A 20,329-nucleotide genomic window follows, 5' to 3' on the forward strand; every position below is an offset into this window, starting at 1 on the left:
TGAAGCTCCAATCAGAATGTAACTCCGCGTAAATATGACTAATAAATCTGCCTTTGTTAACATTATTATAACATAGATAGGAACTGAGGGACAGAAAGTGAGAGTGTTAACTTTCTGGATAAGTCAATTATTCACTCTTCTCCTTTTTACAGTCTGTTGTTAGTGCAGTGAGGTGTGTGCTGAAGTGTCTGTCCCACATGTCAAGAGTTTTAGGGTTAAAATTGGTTTTAGGTTTAGAATTGGATTAAGGTTCAATGTCAGGTGTGTGTGTGTGTCAGTTTTGAAGAGCCATTATGAAGGATTTTACACGGACCTTTATGTGTTGTGTTGCTTGTGTATATGGGTGTGTGTGTGTGTGTGTGTGTGCGCGTGTGTGTGCGTGCGTGCGTGTGCGTGTGTGGCCTGCGTGGCCGACCCCAGCCATTGTCAAGCAGTCAGTGCAGTTATATTGGCCTCGTAGCTATCGCCAACTGATAAAGATGTCAAACAACATGCACTGCTAATGTTATGAAAATAACTAGGTCGACTACAGAGGAAAGTGCCTGTAACAGACCATTTATTTCAGTATTGGTCAGTATTTGTGTACTGTAGCGGTGTTAAAAAAAAAAAGTGTACTTTAAAAAACTTTAATCCTGCACAGTTAACTAAAGCATGTGCAAACAAATACAGAAATTGATCAGCTGGTTGAAGTTCAGTGAAAAGTCGTTATATGAACAAAGCTTTCCTTGTTAGACCAATCACACACACACGCACACGCGCACACACACACAAAGGGATTGCTGCATTTGCCAGGAATTAGCTAAGGATCATCAATCTTGCTATGAAGCAGACTGACCATGTTTACCTTTACACACACACACACACACACACACACACACACACACAAACAATTGTGCAAGCTGGCAGGGCCCAAGAAATAAACCGAAGAAAGATTTCCCCCTCTGCTTTAAAAAATGTTCTTTAAAAAACTAAACTACAAACTCCCCTCCTCCTTTTGTTTCCCATCTGTCAGAAGTGGTTAAGCTCCTCCCATCAGGGTGTCCACATTGTGTGTGTGTCCACAAATGGAAGGAAATGTGTGTGTGCTCTCACGTGTACATAACAATCAGACACAGATCTTGTTTTTGGTGAATGTGTAAGTGTGTGTACTGCGTGTTATGTAAGAGTGTGCTGTGCACAAACATAAAAACAAAACAAATCAGAGCTGCCGTATGACTGTTTTGAGTGGTGGACATGGATTGTGAAAGTGGGAGTTGGTCATTATTAGGTCAGCACACCACTGTTTTTGTGTTATTGTGGAGACAGAAGGGAGAGTTGAGAATATCATGGAGGGGATCATACATGCAATGGGCAAAGAGAGAGCTTTTAATCAGCAGGAGGAAATGCAGGTTGATTGCAGGGGAGGGGACAAGAAGAGAAACAAAGGCAGGAAGTCAAAACTGTTGTGTCCTGTTGACCAATGGCGTTCTGAAAGAGAGATGATAGCCCCCCTCTACCGCCCTGACTCTCTCTCTCTCCTTCTGACTGTATCTGCCTTTGGGTTAAATCAAGCAAATAGTTGGTCCCACCCACTCCGGGGGAGATTTGTCATCAGCAGGCATTAATCTGTGTGACAGAGGATTATTAGATGAGAGTGACCACCCCTGCTGGCTCACACAATGGATGGAGCCAGCCTTGTTAGAGAGAGATGATGCTGAGGGGAGCGAGAAATGAAGATATAACATCAAGAGACGACTTTACTTTATTTGTAATCGCTCTGACATCACAGGAAATGAAAAGAACAGGAGAGATTTAACGTCTTTACTTGCTGGGTCAACATCCGCCAGACAGCTGCTGCTGCTCATGTCAATATCATAAAACATGTGCATCACTCGGTCGCACATGAATGACTGGTCTTAAGTGCTGATTATGTAACGACGCAGCAGTACAGTGTGTCCTCAGGCTCAGGGTGGCTGAAATGAGTCTCATCTTCTCAATACTTTATAACGTCCTGACTTCTGCGTCTGCTGTTTTGTCCTTTTGGAGTAACGTGCCGTGCTTCCCGCAGTCTCGGGGGTGACGTGCATTGTTGCTGACTCATGATTATCATTTGTGCTTAGTCAGAGAAAGAGCAGGTGTATCTGTGGCACCATAGTCGGTATGTTTTACATGCACAGTTACAGTAAGTCCAGCCACAAAAGTTGCTTTAATAAGCCGATTAACTGGACTCCAGAGTGTGTCTGCATCTATTCGACAGCTGGTGATACACCTAGTAACAAATGACAGTTAGGGGAAATGTTGTGGAGTAAAAGTTGCTAGAAATACAAATATCAAAGTACAGTACACTACACATGCATGAAGTACAGTATTAAGTACTTTGTTATGAAAAGAAAGCTGACCTAATTTTCCTGTTACTCAACAAACACACACACACACAGTTGTCGAGCAGGTCCAGCAGGTGTGTGAGACTGGCAGGGAAGTGAGAGGCTGGATGCCACCTGGGGATAAGGGTTCTTACAGCTTTCTTACAACAGCTTGTAATGTGAGCATATACAGTGTGAGTGTATGAGAATGTCTTGCTGCTTCATTATGTTCTCTCATAACTGTAGCATATCAGATTTTACTTTAACATATTTGTACGGTTTTATTTTTTGCGATAAAATGACCTCATCATTCTGATACAAAACAGATTTTGCAGATTTTCGCCTTATCTTTCTCTTGAAGGGACACTGGTGCCCTAATCAGCCATTCCTTTATATTTTTCTCCTTTCTTCCTATAACTATAGAAGATGTTCTCATCACAAGACGTAAACTTAAGTGGTCAGCATCTTGCAGCAGCAGAAAACACAACTTTAGGGTGGCCTATTCAAACAATATATACTGTAGTGCATGGTCTGAAGTGTGTGCATTAGGGTGTGTTCATCTCCATTTTTGCTCGTTGCACAGCATGTAATTATTTTCAGTTATTTATTAAAAAAGACTTATGTACTGTTTGTGTCTGCACTAAAGCTCTTTGGCCTCAGCTTTTATTGTGATGTCCTTTCCATTGCCACTGGTTCAGGACCAAAACATGAAGCAAAACCATGCACTTCTGTTCACTGACCTGCAGCCACATGACCACTTGGACCTCAGGTTCAGTTTTGGTTCCTGTTGAATATGGAAATGATCCAAAGCTCTCTTTCACAACATGAACAGCAGAGTGAAGTTAATAAAGCATATTAAACAAACAAACACACACACACTCATTGACACCCAGCTCTGCATTTTGTGTGTGTGTGTGTACGTCTCCATTGTATTGGAGATCAGGAAGGAAAAACCCCGCCTCTTTATTTTTCCCCGTGTCGCCCAGAGTGATGATGACGTCACAGAGGAGCAGGGCATCGTGGGAAATGGCCTTTATGACCTCGGCACATGAAGAGCCACATAGAAGCATACACATCCAAAACCCTGTGTGTGTGATGAAATCATGTGAGGGAGCTAAAACTCATTTTTACACACAGGCAATATGTCTATGTCATTACAATTTGGTTTTGTGCAGGTGTGCGTGTGTTTTATCCTGGTGTGGGTGGGCTGGATGAGAGAGAGGCACATATAAATGGATGAAGGCAACCTCTGACATGATTAATGACCAGACAAGTGAGCGTTTTTGATCATAATTATTGTGCAGCTCTCGCAGTAACATATCCTGTAATATAGCGCAGGAACGTACATACACATGCTGTCAGAAGTTGAAGTTAAGTGGAACACTTGTGTATTTTACCATTACCATATGAGTGTGGGGCAGGGAAGTATAAGTTAATGTGTTCTTCACAGCTGAAACCTGCCTTCCAAATAGCACACGTGCATGTTTGTGTGGTAAATATGGTCGTTTGCATCTTTCCCACTTCCTCTCTGAAAGTGATTATTTTAAATGTCAAAGCTTCATTATCTTGACTCTGCAGGCAAATGTGTGTGTGTGTGTGTGTGTGTGTGTGTGTGTGTGTGTGTGTGTGTGTGTGTGTGTGTGTGTGTGTGTGTGTGTGTGTGTGTGTGTGTGTGTGTGTGTGTGTGTGTGTGTGTGTGTGTGTGTGTGTGTGTGTGTGTGTGTGTGTGTGTGTGTGTGTGTCACATCAGTATCTCACACAGAGGGATCAAGCAGACATGTCCTTAAAGGGTGTTGGAGACAAACAGTGTCTTGGGTATTATTATTCGGCTCCCTCACACACACATACATTCTTGTGTCAAACATTTATCCAAAGAGTGGGAGCACACTGTGCAGACTGACCATGTGCAGTGAACACGAGCAGTAAATGAAACAACCCCCTCACCCTGCACCCTCCCACATGTGAGGAGAGGAGGAGTATTGATTGCTGGTCAAGCATTAATCATGAAAAGGCGTTAATCTATTGATTACAAAGGTGCAGTTTGAGTTTGTGCTTTGAACATATACAGTGCTGTTTGTCCTCAGCCTTCAGTTCATAGTATAGCGACACACATTTTGTCACTTTATATCATTCAGAACATCTGGTTCTGATTTATTTGCTTCCTATGACAAATGATACATTAAAACATGACATTTTAGGAAGTTTGGGAACACAATATTTATAAAAGTGAATCTTATTCGCTACAAACTGTGACCAGCAGCTACTGTGTAGTAGCTGTGAGTTGGCTGAACTTCACGTCACCCCATTACTCTCCATCACTGTAAATGTTTCACATAAACTATCAGCCTCAGCCTTTGACTCCCTCTGTCTCCCTCTGTGTCAAAATGCTCTAAATACTTTCACCATCACGTAGTTGTTCAAATTGTTAAATGTTTCAGTGCATCCAGACTGTGTGTGTAATGTAAGTCTATGTCTTTAAAAGGATAGCTGCACAGACCGCTGTGTGTGTGTGTGTGCGTGCGTGCGTGCGTGTGTGTTATGTGAGAATTCTTTGCTTTCTCACCTGTCTTAGATTACCTTCTCTAGAAGATAATGGCTCATCATGGATGCTCATGCCTGTCACCTGCCATTGTCTTGAACCACACACACACACACACACACACACACACACACACACACACACACACACACACACACACACACACACACACACACACACACACACACACACACAGCGGTCTGTGAGAAAGCTTGGTTTGATGTGCACATATTTAGAATGCAGGCACTTATTTCTAGTTTTGCTTATTTGTCTGTGCTAATGCAAGCTACTGCACGACCGTGAGACCCACACGTGCCTTTAAAACTGAGACTGACACCTCACGACCATACTCCAGATTTTTTCAAGCTGATGAGAAGATGAGACTTGTGGAAATGTCACGTTACTGTGACCCTGTTCCAGTTTGAGTTGCATTTTAGTTTGGACAGGCAGAAGTGGAATCCAGACTCCCCATGTTCACTTCCTGATCCAGGTCTTATCAGTCACATCACATCCATCCCCTGATTCATTACACTCCGATCACACCACTCTTTTACCAGAACGAAAAATCACATCAGCGTCGATGACCTGTGGGGAATGAAACGTAGACAAGGAATTTGAAGTGTTGTCTTTGCTGGCAGCCGTTCAACCTTTTCTTATTAATCTTACAGTACTTGTGACTACATGTGCAAAAGGTGAGCCGTTATAAGGACAATCAGTCCCACGTCACACAAGTGTTTGTGAACGGTCATATCATGGATGTGTGCTGAGGCTATTTCTGATACAGAGCTGCACTTTTAAAACAGCAGTTTAAAGGCAACATTACATTTTCTTTTATACAGCAAAGCAGATTCTAGGTGATGTACAGGAACACTGGACAAACAACACAGAGACAGATTTGTGAGGAATAAATGCAATGTTTAAAATGTATATTAAGTTGTTAATAAGAGCATAAAAGACAGCAAAGGTTTAAGAAGTGTCAGAAAAGGTGAAAGGAGTTAAATAAGTGAAAAAAATGTAGACAAAATGAATACACAATGACTAAAGACTTTAGACACAAACTTACTTACTACAGAGCCTTAAAGGCTGGAAGGCGTCACTGCCCTGACCGATGAGTTGGTTTTTGTCTCTGACCTGATCTGGGTTCAGATCTCAACTCTGCAAACACTTTGTCTGATGCACTTGTGCTGCAGTGACTTTGATCATGGCAGACAGTGGATAAATAAAGCCTGTATTGAATGTGATGTAGACACATTTGAGGATGAACATCCCATGTGACTTTGTGTTGATCTATTGTTCGTGACACATAGTGTGTACACACACACACACACACACACACACACACACACACACACACACACACACACACACACACAAACACACACAAACACACACACACACCCTTGTGTCTTTTAAGAAATGTTCTATTCATGCATGCATGACTGTGTGTGTGTGTGTGTGTGTGTGTGTGTGTGTGTGTGTGTGTGTGTGTGTGTGTGTGTGTGTGTGTGTGTGTGTGTGTGTGTGTGTGTGTGTGTTACAGGTGTGGCTCATAAGTCATTCAATGCAACAACACAATCCCAGAGCAGACAGAGATAAGGGGTCAAAAAATACAGGTCAAATTGTTTTTTATTTACTTGAAATTGAACATAAAATAGTTAGTAGAGTAGAATTACCTGATCGCGTTTTTTTTGTTTGTTTTTAATGATCCTACTACTCCTCTTTTGAGCTTTGATGCTGACTAAGGGCATTTGCAGAGAAGGGTGAGATGAGGGATATTCAGCTGCAACATGCAACTTCTCCTTTACACACTGAACCTTTAACTTATACAAGCTGATTGATTCCATATTATGTGACACATATTTAGATCAGTGCCCCCTGCTGGATGATGCAGTAATCTCTTCACACGTTGTGATGCGTCAAACAGGTTTTTAAGGTTTGAGTTTGAACTTTCCGCAAGTGTTTGTGTTTGAACTTTCCCCACAAGTTCAAACGGACATCTTTTCTTCTCTCTTTCTAACTAAAGTAAAATCTGAAAAATGCCTCCAGGCTCATTCGTTTTTTTAATATAAGCATTTTCCCCCGAGATTCTCCCCAATTTCTAACATTTGTGTTCATGAATATCAAACACAATTTACATTCACAAAGAGATATTCAGACCCAAGCCTGGGTTTCATTTATTTCCTGAAAAGCTGACATTTTTGATCTAGACTAACGCACATGTACAATTCATCACAAATCACCTGCTGTGTATTAGTCTGTTATTAGGCATCCTTCTGGGTGGCAGTCATTGATAATTGATCACTGTTTTCTTGTATGACTCCTGTGTAAGGTCCATGGATTGGAAGGCTAGAACAGTCGTGTGCTGTGTGCAAAACCCCCATCTGCTCCTTTAGTTTGGGCTCTTGATGCTGAGAGTTGCCTGCAGGACAGATAAAGCTATCAGCACTGCTGACATACAGAGGCCCTTGGCACCCATTTCACATGAGCAGAGCACTTAACCTGTCGACCTTCACTGCCATACATCACCTTATTCACACTGCAGCCATAGCACTATAAGATGGAGCTCAGAAACTGGCTGTGGTTGCTGTATCTGCCCACCTTGCACTTTTCATCTCCCTCTGGACATTGAGTTTATGTTACTGTGCCATACAGTGAGAGAGAGGGGGACTGTAATCAAAGCAATTCAGTAGAAGATTACATCTTAATTGATTTTCTAACAGGCAATTTGAAATTTTAGTTGAGCTCTCACACACAAAAAAAAATATGTAGAGAAAGCACGACGAGGGCAGGGGGAAAAGAGAAAAGCTTGTGTCCGTGTTTTGGAATCTCTCCCTGTTTTCATCATGCTGTTAGTTGAGACTGTTTTCTGCAGCTGCAAGAGCATCGTTCACCCTCTTCCACCACTAGCGCACACACACACACACACAATGGTACTGCTTTCAAAGTGTTATCAGTCGCTGTGGTGCTTGAAGTGTGTGAAAGGCTCAGAGTGCATGGAGAGAACGGTCACAGGTCAAAGAAAGTGACATGTTTGTGTCAGAGTCTGGTGAGAACTAGTGGAGTGGAGCCTGTAGTATAAATACACAGTGAGGTGTGTGTGCTTATATGAATTTGGCTGTGACAGGCAGTAGTGAGGATGCAGCTTGGACTTCATAGTGCAGAAATGTTGGTAATGTGAGAGTCGCTTGTGTCTCACTGACAATGCTGTCATTGTTCTGTACAGCAAACTAAACTGCAAGGAGAGGAGCGAAGAACCAGAGTGAGGAAGGAGGCGCTAAGAGCCTCTGTACCCACTCTGGGTGAGCTTTCCCCGGGACACAAAGTGCCATCAGAGGCATGTGGATGTACGAGTTGAAAGATTTGCACTCTCTGAGTCTGCAGGATAGAGAGCATTATATTTGTGTGTTAATATCATTTTGAGGGTTGTGTTCTGAAGGCAGATATGAAGATATAAGCATTCTTGTTATGCACAGATCTTCTCACAAACACACATCCTCTCTCGGTCTTTGATCTGAGGACTCATGTCCGTGGCCAAACTCGATTCAGCACACTGGCTACTTTGTGCATTTGTGGAGAACAGACTCACACCCAGACTTCATGAACACAGAACATGTTATGAACAGGTTGTTGTGATTTTCATAGCATTGTATTATTTAAAAAAAAAAAAAATTGGAATACGTCCATATTGGACGATTTTGCATCTCATCAACTACACACAAGTGGTTAAGCATTTCATTTTAGGCTACGTTGTGGTTAGCACGTTTGCCTTTGCAGCAAGAAGAACAAGGGCCTTTCTGCATGGAGTTTGCATGTTCTCCCCATGTGTGCAGGTTTTCTCTGGGTTCTATCGTTTTCGTTACGCAGTTCTAAAAAAAATGCAATATAGGGATTGTGATTTGGTAAATTGGACACTCTAGATTGACTGTAGGTGTGAGTGTGAGAGTGAATGTTTGTTCGTCTATACGTGGTCCCGAGATGGACTGGCTATTATATCCAGGGTGTACCCTGCCTATCGCTCTGGCAGCTTATTGATTGATTTATTATTATTGATTTGCTCAGCCTCCCTCCACTGCCTCTGTTACTATCTGGTCCTAATGGACACGCTAGTTTCCTGGTCTCTCTCCTCTTTTGGTGTCCATTTACTCATTGTCCATCCTCCTTTTCAGCTGTATTTTATCCCCAAAGTTATTCATGATGATCTGTGTGTGTGTGTGTGTGTGTGTGTGTGTGTGTGTGTGTGTGTGTGTGTGTGTGTGTGTGTGTGTGTGTGTGTGTGTGTGTGTGTGTGTGTGTGTGTGTGTGTGTGTGTGTGTGTGTGTGTGTGTGTGTGTGTGTGTGTGTGTGATGCAACAGGAAGTGAGAATGTGCATCATCTGTGTGGAGATAAGAGACAGTAAAATGGCTGTGTTGTTGCCTCAGAACTGATATTGTCAGCACCAGACAGGATTGTCTTTGTTAATTATTTAACAATTGTGTCCACAGATATGGACAGTCATGGGATTTTTTTTTTCTTTTGACATACACACTCACTACCCTTCTTAGTCACAGTCTGACTAAAACCCTGTGCTGGTATCCGTGCTGTAATCAGAATAGGACTGACCGTGATGTACGAATGAAAAACTAGACCACAGCACGACTGAGTGCACACTGGTGTGTGCGCATATGGGGGTTTGGTTCCTATTGAACTCTGACCTGTGGCTTGTGACTGCAAAGTGAGTGTTTTAGCTACAGCTATGTGGTTTGTGTAAGTTTTATGAGAAATTGTGGGATCTTTTTCCACTTGCTCGGGGGGGAAACCGCAGCGTCCTGTTCGCAGAACTGCATGGTGGTATGTGCCTAGGTGTATTTCCATCAGCCTGCTTTTATATGCATTTTGATTAGTGCATAAAACACTGAAATGGAGACACAGAAGGTATTAAAATATTGCTTTTGATGCTCGAGGGAGTTGGAAATGGACGTACAATGGACACAAGATTGAGCGAATAAGACGAATAAGAATAGGATGTTCACATGTGAAGGTGAAGCCTTCCTCCGTTTCTGCATTTTGTTGCACTGGAAAAATAGTGGATAAAGTAAGACGAGAGCAGGCATGTGTAAATAGACAGAACGATAGATTTTTAGACAGCTTATTCATGTCCATTGCCTCTTTTATTTTGTCTCATTTGTAGTGATAAAAAGAAAGAAAGAAGAAAAATGCTGCTGCTGCCGAGAACAGCTGCTTAAGTTTGACAGATGTTGTCAATGCTCCTGTTCTATTTGGCTTCAGCGACACAGAGTCCCTCAGTGTTTAACTGGCAGTTTAGTTAGAGTCAAAACAGTTTTCCCTCATCATACTAGATACACAGGTAATATTTTTTTAAACAACATATCAACTGATTCAACTTTCTTTCTGGCCTTGGGATATAGATACTCTGGATGTCCCTGTGATGTACTGTATCTTCCCAATATCCAAAGAAGATTTATATAAAAAGATCCATGATTGTTTAGGATATTATGCGACAGAATTAATTATATTTAGCGGTACAGTCTTACTGTAGACACACGCACACAGTCACTGCATTGACTTCCATTCATTTGGACAGCCTTAACACATTATTATTAACTAACCTTAACCTAACCACAGTTAGTACCAGTGACGAGGCCAGAAAGCGTCGAAATACAAATATGTACACACACACACACTCATATATACATATATACATATATATATATGCACCGTCACTCATGCACAAGATAATCCTGCAGGGCATGGGCGAATTTAGGGCAAACCTGATTAGTAGTGGTACTGCTTATCAACCAGAGCCAGAGAGAGAGAGAGAGAGAGCGTGCGGGGGTTAGAGAAAAGAGGTGGTGGGAGAATTAAAACTGGGAAGAAGTGGAAGAAGAGAAATTGCTATACATGGGATTCAAATAAAGGAAGTAATTACTCAGTCTCATACTTTTGTGAAATTCATCCTAAAATGAGCACGGATGATGCAGAAGAAAGAAGAAATAGAAGAGAAGTGAGAAAGAGGGCAGTCCATCCACTGGACCTCCTCCTCCTCCCTACAACCCTTCTCACCTTCATTTCTATCCCTCCTTCTGCATCTCCTTCTGTCTTTCGCTCCTCTCCGCTATCAAATGTTGTAGTTGATACCTGATAATCCCTCAGGATTTAAATTGTGCATGTGTTGATGCCCCCAGTGAAGCAGAACCTCAAAGGAGAGGCCAACATGTTGTGTTGTTGATGGAGAGGAGGACAGGCAGATATGCACTGCAGAGTATTTACGACTCTCTGATAAGTTGCTGCATGGTTCCTGAGTTGAAAATAATGTTTTATTTATGCTTGAAGTCTCTCAGAAGGGAGTTTTTAATACTTGTTGCTTCTATTTATATTTGACAGGATGGTGCAATGGCGAGCATTGTTGCCTCAGATTTAGAAGGTCACCGGTTCGGATTCCAATGGGTTTGCATGTTCTCCCTGCGTGTGTGTGGGTTTTCTCCGGTATACTGCGGTTTCCTCCCACAGTCCAAAAACAAGGATAAAGCAGTAGAAATTAATGGATGCTTATTTCAGCGCGATTGGTTTTGTATGTTTAAGCTACGATAAAAACCTTTTTACAAACTATTACAACTGACTAGATGACATTTGAAGATGCAGTGGCACACAGTCAGAGCTTTACTGTAGCTGTAATATATCTAACTATAAAGTGAAATAGTCTGTTAGAAGTGTTAACATGCTCATTTGTGAGTGAAGACTGACCTTGTTGTTCTTTATGGTGTGTAAGATCTTACACTCTGTGGTATCGTGTGTCCTTTCTCCTGTACGTCTCAAAGGATGTTGCATAAACGAACCAAACTGCAGCCTCACACACTCCAGAGAAATTAATGATCTGCAAGTGGGTCCATGAAACGCTCTGCTTTTGCCTCGGTAGCATTTAGCTGCTTTCGTCTGTTGTATACAAAAATTGGCTGTAGTCTCCCAGTTTGCTGGCTGAGGACGAGTCTAAGTAAGAGTTTTTTACAGCCATCAGGGGGTGAACTCCTTTTGAATGGACACCTATAGGGAAAAAAGGTTTCCTCTCACTTGAATCCTGACAGCAATAATTTCCTGTGGAGTTAATGGTCATTTTCAGGTCTTATTCAATCGCACATGATGTCAAAAGTGTAACTTATATTCCTATTTAGGAAAAGAAAGCACCATAAAGCACAGCACATTGGTGGACACCACTGTGATTGACTAATTGACTGTAAATCTGTGCAAAACCACATCCTCCACATGGCACAAGTCAAATCATGAATTTTGAGGCTGAATCTCTCTGTGTTTCTCAGTATAGCAGTGTTTGATAGTTTTGCTTGACTGACAGAGGCCGTTTTCCACAACTTACACATTGCAGCTTTAAAACGGAGATTGTTTACATCTTCACGTTCAGCACAGTTCAGCACTGACACACTGAAACATTCTTGTCAATCAGCTTTAATTTAAATGATTATTGTCACTTTTTAGATGTAATAACCACATTAGACTTTACAATTTTGTATGAAGGATGAGAAGACTGTCTCGCTTTGTTAGAGGTCTGCTGTGGCTCATTATGAACCAAGTGGATGCATTAGCATCGAGCACAGGAGCCTGCTAATGGCTACCTTGTATAATGGGAATCCTTTGCTAAAAGCATTTATTCTTTTAACCTGTGGAATACATTTGCCCCCGACTGCTGCAGAACAATTGAGAGGAAACTGCAGCTGGAAAACGGCAATGAGTGGATGATACAGCTGTAAATGTGTGTTGTTTTTTTTGCAAAGTGTGCATATCTTGCAGCTGTGTCCTATCTCACTGTAGGGGCTCAGTGTGTGTGTGTGTGTGTGTGTGTGTGTGTGTGTGTGTGTGTGTGTGTGTGTGTGTGTGTGTGTGTGTGTGTGTAGACTGTGGGGGCAGGAGCATCTTTTTCTCCTCATCCTGTCAGTTTTGATTGACAGATGATGGAGGAAGGTGTATAATTTATCACTTCCTGGTTGGTCCAAACCCACAATGCCCTGCAGCCAGAGACGAGGGTTGGTCCCCCAGAGCAAAAGCCAGTTTATTAAACCCTTAATGGACATACCACACACACACACACACACACACACACACACACACACACACACACACACACACACACACACACGTACACACACACTGAACCTATGTTGGTCTCTCTCCCTGGCCGCCGCTCACTGATGTTTAATGTATAATGAATGAATGATTCATGGTTGGGGGCAGGATTTTGCATCTTAGTACTACTTATTCATTTATACTCTCTCTCTCTCGTCATGTTTTCAAAATTATACCTGATTTGTGATCTATATTTCAACACGTGGATGGTCACCAGGTTTCTTCAGACACATTATATGAGACATTTGAAATGTGAAGTCCTCACATTTTCCAGCAGCTCCTGCACGTTCTTCATTCTTCCACTTCCAATCCATGTTACGTTATCACCTCTGCATTTTTCACATTTATTTATTCATCAAAAGTGAATGTAAAAGGTCCGACACACACTAACCGGGCTCTAATATATATATTCATATTAATAATTGATCAAATGTCTGTGTGTGACGTGAAACGTGTTGCATGAAGTGATGGGCGGGTCTTCAGAGTCTCTAATTCCTCTCTATAGTGCAGAGCAAAATCATTGTTTTCACTTTTTAGTGCTGCTTTTAGTCCTAATCAACATGTACTATCCATCAATAATATATCCACAGGTGGAAGATGAAATCTGATAGATGGTTAGATACAGGCTCCTGCTGTCAAGAGGGAGTCATTGACCCAACCTGCAGAGCATCCTTTCTTAAAATCTTAAATCTTTCTTAAAAGGGCTTTTTGAGGGTCAAGACCTGGTTTTAGGGTTAGGGTTAAGGTTAAGGTTAGGTAATGGTGGTTCAGGTTAGGGTATGTTATGTCTGAGTGTTCAAATGATGTGCAAATGTGTGTGTGTTTGTGTGCGCGTGTGTGTGTGTGTGTATGTGTGTGTGTGTGTGCGTGTGAGAGAGGAGGGCAGATGGTGTAGCTCTAGGACTCATCTCCCTCTGTTAGTGTGCATGGCAGGTGGTGTGTGCATGTGTGCATGTGTGCGTGTGTGCGTGTGTGTGTGTCACAGCCGACACAGCCGGTAAAGTCTTGTTTCTAAGGACATATTTACAGACCTTGCCCTTGGTCTGTCTGTGTGTGTGTGTGTGTGCGTGCGTGCGTGCGTGCGTCAGCCCAGTCGGAGGTAACTGGCCGTAAAGTTAGTTTGAAGAAGGGCTGTGACGTGGCTGTGGGGTGATGAAAAGGCAGATGGATGACAAAACATTAAGGTCATCATCATCATCATCATCATCATCATCATCATCAACATTCAGGACAAAAGTATAAAGGAAGATAACAAGAGAATGAAACTCGGAGGTCTCCTGTCCTTCTCATCTCCATTTTTCTCTCTCAAACACATGTTTGAAGTCATCTTAGATTGAGAGACATAGGAGGAAATTGTGAAAGACAGGTACAGATGCATTAATCAAGGGCCACACAAAATTCACACATGACACCTTTTGTGTGTGTGTGTGCGCGTGTGTGCTATCGCTCTTCTCACATGTTAACTTTGAGGAAGGCACTCTGTCTGCCCGGAGGCTTTTAGCAGCAGATGTCAATGAGAAAAATGAAAACAGACACACAGATGAGGGGAGTCTGTGTGGATGTGTGATGCAGATGTCAGTGTGATGGGCGGTTGTTGTTGTTGTTTTTCTCTTAAGTTTCACAGAACAGCATGTACAGGCTCTAAGTGGAGAACCATGTCCACACTGTGGCAGGGCAATGATTGTTTTGGTTTGAATCGTTTAGCTGCCAAAGTGCAGGTTACATATATCCAAAATCAGCGATGCGGTTTGTGCAATATTTTCTAAAAATATTTGTATGTATTGTATATTTTGATTATTTAGAGCTGAAGTGCACTCTACTGCTTGATGGAAACAAGGTTTTATCGTGAAAGAAATGCAGCTATTTTGTTTTTGGGTTATGCTTTCATCTTGTCAGTAACAGTTCCCTACTCACCCTAAGAAAAGTAGTTGTTGAGTTTATTTATAGACATACAACTTAATATACCTTCGCAGAAACATTAACACCAAAAACAGAGAATAGAGAAGTTCATCATCATCTGTGCAGTTCTCAGTGTGTACGAGAGCAGGGTGAAACGAGGGTTATACTTTCATCTTTCTGTCCACTCCTCTTGCCTCTCACCACTGCATTTATGAAACCTTGTGTCTGATTTGTCATATTCCGTTTACCATTTTGATCATTCCTTGATTGACAGACGTCCTCCTGGATCCTAACAAGTTTGGAGGCGTGACCAACTTCAGCACCTTTCTACTGGACCGTTCTTCAGGCATGCTGTTCCTGGGGGCCCGGGACGCCATACTGTCTGTGGACACCAATCAACTGGACAGACCACCGCGCTATGTAGGAGGACTATGTTTTTCTGTGTGCGTGTATGTGTATTGCATGGACAAAGACCTTCACTCTGTAGGAGAAGGAGACTTCATTCTACGCTGTAGTGTTAGGGCCTAATAGACTAGAATAAGCAGGTGCTCTCTGGCTCATTAAATGTCTGGTGTTGGCAGAGGAAAGGACTCTCTCCTATAGTTTCTCCCATTTATCCATGTTAAAGGTGTCTTTTTATGAATGGAGGCCTCAGGGTTATTTGTTGTTCCTTCTCCAAACTGTGAAATCTGTACAGATTGTAAAGCCTGCAGAAGCAAACTGTATTTTGTGAATTTGGGCTATAGAACATGTTGTATGTGATACTCTAAGGCCTTGAATAGATCAGTTGTTTTCACATGTAATAGTCATGAAAATAGACCCTGTTCAGCCATTACACATTTGAACAAGTATTACATGATGTTGTTATTGATATAATTATTCCAATGTATTTATTCTTTTTAACTGCTCCGCCTTGATGTCAGTCATCACTTAGTATCTTCATTTCCTAAAAATACATCAGTTTTCTCTATTTTTGGACCTTAACATTTTTATCTTGCATTGTTTTTGCTGATTCTTTTATCTGTCACTTACTGCTACATATTACACTTTTTTAACACTTTTTAAACGTCCTACTTTTAAGCCGCTTGCATGTTTTAACTTTAACCTGTCAACTGTGTTACCAGCTGACAGATAAACATGTATCCAATTCTCTCTTTTATTTTGATCCAGATAACTTGGGATGTGTCAGAGGAGAAGAGAAGATCCTGTGTGGCAAAGGGAAAGACAGAGGTAAGAGCTGTGTAATCATGCGTTGTTTTTGTCACTATTTAATTGGATGTAATTGATCCAAACTTGTAAATACTACTGTATATTTATTCATTAAGCCGTGTGAAATGTGCAGCCGACAGTAATTCGGTGTTGTTGCATGGAGAGAAACTGTGATTATTAAATAGTCAAATATCAATGTAATAATCGATCAATAACTGATTGATCTTTTCTCAATTGTGTCAGCCTCCATTTATTTTTATATTTTGAGCTGTTAACATACATACATATATTGGTATATTGAACCTTTGTTTTATTGGTATTGAAGAAAATTATCTTACTATTGTTGAATTAGAATGTTCTTCTAATCAAGACCATTAATAAACTAAAGTTTTCATTCCTATTTTTGAAGTTGAATTGTAACGCGCTCATTTATGGGTGTTTGTGTCCCCCTGCAGGTTGACTGCCATAACTACATCCGCCTGCTGGAGTTTCTGGAGGAGGGACGCATATATGTGTGCGGAACCTATGCCTTCGACCCCCAGTGTGCCTTCTTGGTTCGTGTTTATTTTTTATTCATACAGGTTATCCCAATGAGACACAGGGTCTCATTTCTAAGAGAGACCTGTCAATAAACAGATTAAAATACTAGGAGGAGGAAGCAAGTTCTCAAAGATGCCCTCTCCAGTGACTCTAAAAGAATTTTAAAATCAACAATAGTAGACGCTAGTTTTCACAAGCAGCACTGCAAAGAAAATGCAAATTAATTTTCTCCTAAACTCAAGAAGATGAAGAGACTACAGTGCAGCAGTCATCATGGTGATTTATTTGACTTTTTGTTGTTGCCTTCTTGATTCTCCATCCTTTACCCGGTAATCGTGAAGGAACTCTCCACCTTCACCCTGGAGAAAAATGAGGAAGGAGGAGTGAAGATGGAGACTGGGAAGGGCAAGTGTCCCTTTGAGCCCAGTCAGCACTACACAGCTGTTATGGCAGGTATGTCATATGACTTGTTGTTTGTTTCCTGTTTGATCAATTGTGAGCATACCTTAAAGAGTCTAACCTTTTGCACTATGCGTGTAGGTGGTACATTATATACAGCAGCCACCAGCAACTTCCTGGGGACGCTGTTCGACATCTCTAGGGCAACAGGCCCTGAGCAGGAGCGCATCCGCACTGAACGATCCATCAACTGGCTCAGTGGTGAGACTCGCATGCTTACTTTCAAACACACTTTTTACCCACACATGCCGACAGCAACCCACTTTATCATACCCGTTCTTACATTTTTAGATCCAGAGTTTGTGAGCTCAGCCTTCATAGAGCAGTCTGCAGAGAGTAACCCCACAGGGGATGACGACGAAATATACTTCTTCTTCACTGAGGTAGCCAAAGAGTACGACCTCTACACAAAAGTGAAGGTTCCCAGGGTGGCGCGAGTCTGCAAGGTAATCCCTCTGCTTTGTGTAATGGTTTATACATTACTAACTGTGGTTATTTGAACTTATCGCTCTTGCCCTATCTACTCAGTCCGACGTGGGAGGCATGAAGACTCTGCAGAGACGTTGGACCACCTTCCTGAAGGCCCAGCTGGTGTGCGAAGACAAGCCCAGTGGTCAGCGCTACAACATCCTTACAGATGTTTTCACAATACAACACCCACAAGGCGACCCCAGCAGCACACACTTCTATGGACTCTTCACCTCCCAGTGGTAAGCTGAAGAAGAAGACGCAAACCTACTTTATATTGCAGACCTAACTTCAAACATACACAGTTTTAGATTTGAAGAGAGGGGAAGAATTAGACTTAGAATTAGATTGATGCTGATGATCTTATCTTTCTGAACAGACTCACCATTCTTTATTTATTATAAGCATACATCACGTGACTGTGAACATGTTCCTTTTGCAAAAATCTTGTAAAAAAAATATGTGGGGCCTCTTGCACCGATTTTTCCTCAAACTCATTCTGACTTATTGGTCACACTTTTCAAATGAGATCACAATTATGAGCATAAAAATGTTTGCATGTACATTGTTTTTTAGTCCATGTAAAAATGGGATTTTACAGGCAATGTGTGCACGATTATTTCTTGACCAATAGCCTCTGTTCTCTGGCATCCACTGCCTGGCTAGCTGTTGACTCAAGTTTTATTTCTTAGGGAACATGAGGAGCTCTCTGCAGTATGCGTTTTCAGTTTGTCTGACATTAGCAAAGTGATGGACGGTCCCTTTAAAGAGCTGAAGAAGACCTGTGACAACTGGATCAACCTTGAACCTGTCCCCACACCAAGGCCGGGCCAGGTAATAAACTGTACAACTACATTACATTGCCTTCTCTTACATGCTACCACATTGCTATACAAATTCTCATACACAAATTGTTGTTTCATCCCTACACATTTGTTTAGTGTTTGACCCATGCATTAAAGGCTGAAGGATTTGAGTCGTCCCTGAAGCTCCCGGACAAGGTGCTGACATTTGTGAGGGACCACCCTTTGATGGAAAACAGCGTGACTGCAGCACCCCTGCTGGTGCGCAAGGGGATAAGATACACCAAGCTGGCTGTAACCCAGACAGGCAGTGGAGCAGTGCTACACCTTGGAACAGGTGAAGAGATAAAGAGTAAAAGAGAGTTCAAACTGAATTTAGATGAATGTTAAATCAACACTGACTTCTCGGACAGTGTCAGTACTGGGCAAACATCTGAGGCCACTGTTAAATTTGTTGTCTTAGCAATGCAACAATAACCATACAGTTTCGTTATTTTTCAATCACTGTATTTGAAGACATGCAGAATATATTGGAAATGTGCATGCAGTTTTGTTTTTTTTAAAGAGAAGAAAACAGCCTTTACAGGTTAAAATGTTAAGTCTGGGCCTACCATTACACTTGAGCAATAGCACGACCCTTGCTCTGTAATTAATGTTACTGGTACTATGTCATGTGTATAAATATCTATTACAGCAGGTTTATTCAAGACATGCTTGAGTATTACATGCACATGTCATGTTGTATGAGTTAAACTCAGTGACACCTAACTAATATATAAGACCAACTTCCAGTCACATCAAACATCCAACCCAAATGCAGATGATCTCTGAATTTGACAGACATAGAAACAGCAAAGCTGGTGGTGCCACAGTACTGCATATTTAATATTATGAATACTATGAACTGCATTTATTTGTATAAATGTTGAAATGAAATAAAGCAAAAAGAAAGTTTCTGATAAAAGGTGAGGTGCAATATTTACTACCTGTTTGTGTGTGTTGCAGGCCATGGGGAGCTCCACCAGGTGGAGGTAGTGGGCCAGAATGCCACCGTACTGAGAGAGATTCCTCTGTTCACCTTGCACGAGCCTGTTAACAACATATTACTGCACAAGGTAGAGGACAGGTGTCTATATAATACTATAAAACACACACAGCCATACATCTATTCACCAGAAAACGTCATAAACCTCTGTTATGGTTCCTTGTGTTTCCAGGGCCAGGCTCTGGTGGGCAGCCCTCTGTCTCTGGCTCGTGTGCAGGCTGAAGGCTGTGCTCTGTATCTCAACTGTGAGTTATGTGCCAGAGCCAGAGGACTGGGCTGTGAGTGGAGCAGGGAGGAAGAAGCCTGCAGAGGCACAGCAACAAAGTAAGCACAACAGAAATATCTCCATGAGCTGGAAGACATTCAGCTATTAGAATCAGACAGCATTTTCATTATTCTGTTAACAGTGTGCTAATATGCTAATAGCTCGCTCACACACTCACTCACTCATCTCCACATGAGGGTCGTGGGGGGCGCTGGTGCCAATCCCAGCTGACATGGGGTGAAAGGTGGCGTACACCCTGGACAGGTCGCCAGTCCATCACAGGGCCACATAGAGATAAACAACCATTCAATCTCACACTTATGGGTCAGTTCAGTGTCCCCAAATCTCAACAATCCCCAACACTGTGGGAGGAACCGGTGAAACCCCCCACACACACATGTAAAAAATAATTTTCTATTTTATATCTAACCTTTAAAAGTGTTGTATTTGACACATTGGAGTAAAATAGTAAATATTAAAAGGGAAAAATAAATCCCTTTTGAGTAAAGAAATTAGTAATTCGCCACATACAGTAAACATAAAGAAATATGTTTGCAGAGCCAGGGTCAATTTTAAGGATAATGTAAACATGTAAAAAAAAAAAATGAGAGCGATATTAACAACACTGA

General features: G+C 41.8%; 1 protein-coding gene across 1 annotated transcript in view; it reads left to right on the forward strand.

The window, feature by feature from the left end:
* Positions 1–20,329, forward strand: part of sema4f (sema domain, immunoglobulin domain (Ig), transmembrane domain (TM) and short cytoplasmic domain, (semaphorin) 4F) — a gene marked incomplete at its 5' end in the record, with an annotated part of 35,728 nt that overhangs the window by 13,448 nt on the left and 1,951 nt on the right. The window contains 11 exons of the mRNA XM_083910470.1: positions 15,186–15,331; positions 16,082–16,141; positions 16,576–16,674; positions 17,002–17,113; positions 17,201–17,320; positions 17,411–17,565; positions 17,648–17,829; positions 18,280–18,421; positions 18,529–18,727; positions 19,396–19,505; positions 19,608–19,759. Coding sequence (XP_083766596.1) covers positions 15,186–15,331; positions 16,082–16,141; positions 16,576–16,674; positions 17,002–17,113; positions 17,201–17,320; positions 17,411–17,565; positions 17,648–17,829; positions 18,280–18,421; positions 18,529–18,727; positions 19,396–19,505; positions 19,608–19,759 — 1,477 coding nt within the window. The remainder of the gene's footprint in view (positions 1–15,185; positions 15,332–16,081; positions 16,142–16,575; positions 16,675–17,001; positions 17,114–17,200; positions 17,321–17,410; positions 17,566–17,647; positions 17,830–18,279; positions 18,422–18,528; positions 18,728–19,395; positions 19,506–19,607; positions 19,760–20,329) is intronic.

The sequence above is a fragment of the Microchirus variegatus genome (assembly GCF_963457635.1).
Source record: "Microchirus variegatus genome assembly, chromosome: 2".
In the NCBI taxonomy this organism is placed as follows: Eukaryota; Metazoa; Chordata; class Actinopteri; order Pleuronectiformes; family Soleidae; genus Microchirus; species Microchirus variegatus.